General features: G+C 56.1%; 1 protein-coding gene across 3 annotated transcripts in view; it reads right to left on the reverse strand.

Moving 5' to 3' along the window:
• CFAP45 (cilia and flagella associated protein 45) overlaps window positions 1–5,764 on the reverse strand; it is a 28,850-nt gene extending 23,086 nt beyond the window's left edge. For 2 of the 3 annotated variants that reach the window (XM_045455066.1, XM_045455064.1), the window contains exon 1: window positions 5,684–5,764. In XM_045455066.1, the coding sequence (XP_045311022.1) occupies window positions 5,684–5,686 (3 nt within the window). In that variant the 5' untranslated portion in view covers window positions 5,687–5,764. The remainder of the gene's footprint in view (window positions 1–5,683) is intronic. The other variant, XM_045455065.1, reaches the window with a different exon arrangement.
• Between the last annotated feature and the right edge of the window lie 1,154 nt (window positions 5,765–6,918).

The raw sequence follows: 6,918 nt of genomic DNA on the forward strand, positions 1-6,918 counted from the left end.
GAGAGGCAGAAAGTTGGGCTGGTCAGCACCCAGCACTATCTGCACCCGGGGCAAGGTAAACCCTCTGGCAGCCCGTCGTGGGGAGAAGCAGGTGGAAAACCACTGAGGGAAAGCAGCCGGGAAACCCTGAAACGTAGGAGACACCCCACAGAAGCGGGGGATCCTCTGGGTAGGAGCCGGGTGAGAAGGCCTGAAGGAGGCCAGGTCCCCGTGTGGCACCGAAGCAGGGAGGAGGAACACGGGGATGGCAGGAGGAGGACGTCACTGTCGTCCCGGTCCCAGTTTCCCACAAGGACACTCTCTCGTGAGGCCACTTGGGCTGCCTCCCCAGAAACGCAGCGTCCTCTCCACCGCCCAGCCGCTCAGCCTGAGCTCGGAGCCCCCTTGGCAACTAACACGGCTCTCTGCCCTCCTCCATGTCTCCACCAGCTCACGAGGTTCCGGGGGGGACCAGAGGACACCGAGGACGGAAAGACACCTGGCCCACGGCTTGGCACGCGGTGGGTGCCCCGTAAACTCCAGTGGATCAAAGGCTCCTCTACAATCAGGCAAACTGTTTGATGGTGTCCACGCTGGGGCTGTCACTCCACTCCTGGGACCCCAAAAGCGTGCACCAGCCTGTATTTAACCACCCGGTATCTCCCACCATTTGGAGAAGTCCTCACCTAATGAGTTGTGAGAGCTAAGGCCCATCTCCTCCAACCATAGACGCTAAAGACACCAGATACACATGCGCCTGCTGAGCCTGGGCAGAGGGCCTCGGCTTCACCGATCGGATCCCCTGAGCCGGAGAACGGAGGGGAGCTGGCGGCCCAGAGAGGTGCTGGCGAAGGCAGCAGCAGCAGCCGCACCCAGCGCCTGGGGCCCTGCTGATAAGGACGCCCACGGCAGCACCCACCAAGCTGCCCGTGCGTCAAGGGTCCTCGCCAGGCCAGGTCCGGGTTGTGATTTTGGCCCCGGTTCCGGCTGCAGCACCTCCCTTTGTCGCCGTTTTCCAAGCATACTTTCCCAGCCGGGAGCTCTCCCAAATCCCCTCAGTCTATGCCCTTGTACTCAAAGGAGAGTTCTGGCCCTTGGCCTGCAACCAACGAGACTGGCTAAGACCCCCTCCGCGCCCAAGGCTCAGCGAGGCTTCAGCTCTGCCCAGAGGGAAGTCTGTCCCCAGGAGGCGGTTTCTGTGAGAACTGTGGGGAGACTCCAGGCTTCATCTAAAGCTGATCCAAATCCCCCTTTGGAGGAGCCACGCTGTCCCACAGTTCTCTCAGCTGGGCCGTCTCGGGGGCACGAGCTACCCACTTTGGGTCTCCCGAGCCTGGGAATCGGCAGCCGTCCAGGGAAACGGACTCTGTCGTTCAAGGTCACCAGACCCTGGGCAGTGGGTTCTAAAAGCTCTCTCCGACCTGCCCTGACCAACCAGACAGCCCTGGGCCCCTGTTCCACCTGGATCAGGCTTTCACACCAAACCGGGAGATGATTCTCCAGCTGAGCGCACCGCCTGGCAACCAGTGGGAGCCTCCCTTTACAGCCTCAGGCAGCCCCGGGGAAGGCAGAGCAGGCAAGCTTGGATTTATTAAAAGGCAAATATAGCAGGCCCCGAGGATGCCTAATAACAGAGTCTGAAGGGTTATTATATGGTAAGTGGTGAGCAATGGCTCCCCTTTCCACCAAAAATAGAATAAGAAGAAATGAATAGAAGCTACAAAAGGGAGGAGGAGGGAACGCATTGGGAGACCTGGAAAAGGTGGAAGGCATTTGGCTCAGCAGGGATGGCGACAGCTCTGGGTATAATTAAGGGGAACGGTGTGGGGCCTGGCACACAGTAGACGCTTAGGATGCATTTGATGAAGAAGGAATGAATAAAACCCGGCCAGGTGACCTCCACAAGGCCCAGAACACGCCTGGCTCCGGGTCACTACACCGCTCCGCGTTTTCCGAATCACCGTGGAAACGAATGTATGTGAGAGGGCTTGGAATACAGATGGAAAGTCTGATTATTGTTTTGCATTTGTTTTCCCGGTTCTTTTCAAGGGCTCCTGCAGGTTTTCTTCTTCGCTCAGGTGTCCACGAGACTACAGGTTCCTCCGGGGCTGAGATCCAATCCCCTCTTTCCTGCGCCCTTGGGACCCGGGTCCAGAGGAAGTCACTCAAGAGATACGAGAGCCTGCCTGAGCCTAGAAGGCAGATGAGAGGAAGGAAAAGAGATGACCACAGAAAAGTGGCCCCTGGGCAGGGCAGAGGGAAGCACTGAGCTCTCTAGGGTTGGGTGGCTGAGAAACCTCACGGGGGAAATGCTGACTTTGAAGCCACAAGCCACGCACCATGGTTAGCGCAGCCAGTTTCGCCAAGAGTAACAGGGACTAGGGAGGTCACCGTGTAAAAGCACTAGGAAAAGTGAAGAACCAAGCAGAAATGGAAAGTTAGATCCCTCTAGGCCAGAGACGGTAGCCAAAAGGTTCTTTCAGGAAGTGAAGGGCTGGTTTTATTTCTTGCATGACCAAATAAATATCCCCAAGAAGCTGAGCGGAGCCCACGGGGGGAGGCGGCTTCCGAAGGAAGGGAAGGAAGAGAGGCCGTTGAAACTGGCTATAGCTGGGGAGGCAAGAGCGACTGGGAGGATCGGGGACAGATAAAAATGCCAGCCCTGCTTTGATATTTTCATCTTGCTGACCTAGCTGACTCTCTCTCTCTCTCTTCAAATACCATCCCACCCCAGGACCACAGGAATTTGGCCTCTGCTAGGAATCTGGGGAGAGACTCTGATGCAGAAAGATTAGCTGGTCAGTCGGATGGCTTTCACTTTGTCATCGATACAGGACAATCCCCATAATACATCAACTTTTGCAGAAAGTAGGTTATAAGAAACGTGCAAGTTATTCCTGCGGAAATGTGTGTTTGGAGGGCACACGCCCAGAATGCGTATTCACAAAAATGTTGGACAGAAACTTGGGGTGACCATTAGTATCTTAAGACGGTTCTTGTAGTGGATAGTTTTCTGCCGTGGAGCAGGTAACTATTTTTATAGGTAACGCACTGTATTTATTTGAGAACAAAACAGGGCCGTGGGCCTGATGCTCTGACTCTGAACACAGAAAAGTGACGCCCTTAAAAACTTCGGATCTGTTACGTTCAGCTCAAATCCAGCAAGACAGCTGAAGCATGGATGACGCGGACGGCTGTGGACTTTCTCTGTCTTGTTACACCTGTCAGCTGAACAAAGACCTTTCACGCCCTCTCCTGGACGTGCTCTCCACCCCGGGTTCCAGTCCCTCTTTTCATACAGGTTCGCACCACAGGCCAGCAAATGCAGGCTTTCAGCTCTTGGCCCGATTTTTTTCCCCTTCTGTGGCCTCTGGTGGCCAAGAAGGTGGGGATGTCCACGCACCAGGCACCTGCCTTTTGCTGAGTGATCCACTCAGGCCACCTCTTCGCCAGCCGGGCCACAAGGTTGGCCATCTGTACTGAGGTCCCAACCCTCCTTCTGAAGGGTGTTCCTGTTTATTGTTTTTGCAAGAGTCCTGGAAATCTGCCTGTGACCCCTGCCTTCCTGCAGCCATCAGCACCCCTCCCAACCTCCCCACTCCTCCAAACACTCTCCAAAGCTAGTGAGCAGCACCATACACGCGCGCGAGCACGCACACACGCGCACACACACACACACACACACACACACACACACACATATACACAAGGCCTGCCAAAAGAGCAGAGATCACTCACTTGACCCACCACTTCTCAAAGGTGCCCACATGCCCAGTCCTGTCCAAGGGATTTCAGCAGGCCAACCCCGACCCTGAGTGGCCCTTAGGTGAGGAATCCCTCATCTGAATCCTCTAAAGACGACAATTCTGGGGGCACCCGGGGGGCTCAGTCGGTTAAGCATCCAACTCTTGATTTCGGTTCAGGTCATGATCTCCTGGTTCCTGAGTCCCAGGCCTGAATCAGGCCCTGTGCTGACAGTGCGGAGTCTGCTTGGGATTCTCTGTCTCCCTCTCTCTCTCCCTCTCTCTCAAAAATAAATACATAAACATTAAAACATTTTTTGGGGGCTGCTTGGGTGGCTCAGTCTGTTGGGTGTCCGACTTCGGCTCAGGTCATGATCTCACGGTCCGTGAGTTCGAGCCCCGTGTTGGGCTCTGTGCTGACGGCTCAGAGCCTGGAGCCTGCTTTGGATTCTGTCTCCCTCTCTCTCTACCCCTCCTCCGCTCATGCTCTGTCTCTCTCTGTCTCAAAAATAAAAAAAAATTTTTTTTAAATTAAGACCACAAGTCTAGTTTAAGTGCAACTCCCTGATTAATTTGCACTTGAAATATGAAATTTTTAAAACAGGAGAAAAAGGAACTAACATTCACTGTATGCCTTAGATCCAGGCATGATGATAGGCCATCACAGACAGACCCACACCCTGTGTTCACAAGCGCTGAGGACAGCTTGGAATAAGTATGCATGAGAAAAGGGATAAATGAGGGGCACCTGGGTGGCTCTGCGGGTTGAGCGTCTGACTTTGGCTCAGGTCGTGGTCTCGCAGTTCGTGGGTTCGAGCCCGGTGTTGGGCTCTGTGCTGACAGCTTGGAGCCTGGAGCCTGCTTCAGATTCTGTGTCTCCCTCTCTCTCTCTCTGCCCCTCCCCTGCTCATGCTCTGTCTCTCTCTGTCTCTCAAAAATAGATAAATATTAAAAAAAAAAAAAAAGAAAAGAAAAAAGTGATAAATGAAAGGGGATCCCCCACTACAATACCCCAGGGAATCCTCAGATATGGGGAGCTGCTCTTTGTTGGAGACTTGTTTGTTTTATAATTAACAAACTTCTTCTGAAATTCCTACTTGGGACGCTGCATTTGAACCACTGAGCCCTAGAAAAAAGCAGGGGGACCTATGGGCATGAAATGTGTCTACGGTACACCCAGGGCAGCTGGTGTGCCCCAGAAATTCTAAGGTTATTTCCCACACCCAACCAAGGCTCCATCGCCTGTCCTCTGTCCCTCGCCCTTATCCTTCAGGGACCAACACAGTCCTCACTGGAACCCAGACACCCCTTCACGGCTCCTCCCAGGCCTGGTGTACCTGTCAACGTTCAGGAGTCTGTGATCCTTCCCACCTTCAGGACTCCGTGATCCTTCCCACCCACCCCGGGGAACCCCCAGGCCTGCCACAGCAGACCCAGTTCCTCTCCAGGGCTTTTCAAACCTTTCATTCACAAACGTTTGTTGAGTACCTGCTGAGTGAACCAAGCCCAACCCCCCCCCCCCCATCCGAAGAGAGAAAACTGAGGCTCGGGGACCCTAGGTGACTTGTGCATTGTCACTCTGCTAATCGGTGGCGGAACACGTGCTATCACCCGTCACGTGGCCTCCTCACCAGTGGTTTTCCCACATCACGGTCCACAGGCCCCAGCCAGTGGGGGCCCTAGCCTGAGGGACAGGGACGAGAACATCCCTTTCTCCGCACCTCCCCGGCTCAGCACCACCCCACGCTTTCAATCCCTAGCGACCCCACCCATCATTCCTCCTTTGGAGCCCCCTCAGGACTTCCCTTGTTTCTTCTAGCCTCGCTCCTGGGCCTTCCTGACCCCAGACCTCGACACCACTTCTGCGCTCCCCAGCACCCCCCGCTCTCCCCGCTCAGAACCCCAATCCAGTTCAGGACACCTGAGGCCCCCCTCCTTGGTTCTCCCGGGACCTCACTCACCATCTCAGCCGCAGGCTCTGGCTGCGCGCCTCCGCCGCCTCCAAAGCCCACACCGCCACCAGGGCGCTGGATGTTGATGCGTTACCATAGCAACAAGAGCGAGCGGGCTCCGGCCCCGCCCCCGGCCCCGGCCCCGCCCCTCGGCTCCCGCGGACGCACCCGGCGTCGGGCGCGGTCTGGGGACCCGAACCCCTGCCCCGGGTGGGAACCGTGACCCGCAAAGGCTGAGCCGCGCGGGCGCCCCCGGCTCTCCTCTCCGGCTCTGGCTGGACCGTAGGGTCGGAACCCGAACCCTCAGGGGCCTGGCATAGGCCCAGGACGTCTAGCAAACGGCCCTCCTGCAAGAGCCAGGCCCCGGGACACCCCCCTGGGTTACCATGGTTACCGTTGCGCCGGTGCCCCGGAGGTGCCCGCCAACCGTGGATCAGAAGAAACAAGTTTCACAACAGGAGAGAGTCTGGTTAGACCACAGAAGACTTCCCGCCCTGAGGATGTGTGTGTCATTTCAGGAGCAGTTCCTTGAAGTGTGGGGCCTCTGACCTCCAGCTCGGAGACCGGGGAGTTTATTCAAAAAAAAAAAAAAAAAAAAAAAAAACACGCATGCCCTGTCGACTGTCTGAATGGAAATCTACGGAACCGGCTTTGGGAAACCTGCCTTTTAACCGCTTCCCAGTTTGTGCATGGACTGTTCTAGGAGTGTTTTTAGAAGTTTGATGATTTTCCCAGTCTGGTTTGGCCTCTTATACCTCCCCAACCTGCAGGGGCGAAACTGAACTGACCCGGGCAGTCTGTGTGCCCCAAGCCTCACAAAGCCTCTGCACCGTCCAAGTACGTTTTCTCCTCCAGGCCCGGTGAGCAGAACGGGGGCCGAAGCGCCATGATGACTCTGTGACCCTGTGAGCCGTTCTCCCCCTCGCAAACCTCTCCCGGGTCCCTGGCAGCCTGCCGGTCCGAAGCTCACCGCCACTTGACTTCTGTGCTGCAAAGCCACAGGGTGCATTCGAGACACTCTCTGGGCTGAAGGGTTGTCTGCAGGGGCACGAGCGAGCGCTGTTCACAGCCCCCGGGGGAATGCAGGAAGGGAGCTGGGGTCACCTCTAGTTGTTCTTAAAAGGACCTACTCCAGCAGCCTCCACATTCTTTCTCTGGAGTTCCCAGCCTTGTGTCCTTTGGGATCCTCAGAAGAACAAGGGGGGTGGGGGGGGGGGGCCGGTGGCCACAGCCTTGGAGGTGGG

This window comes from Leopardus geoffroyi, chromosome C3 (genome assembly GCF_018350155.1).
Source record: "Leopardus geoffroyi isolate Oge1 chromosome C3, O.geoffroyi_Oge1_pat1.0, whole genome shotgun sequence".
NCBI classification, from domain to species: domain Eukaryota; kingdom Metazoa; phylum Chordata; class Mammalia; order Carnivora; family Felidae; genus Leopardus; species Leopardus geoffroyi.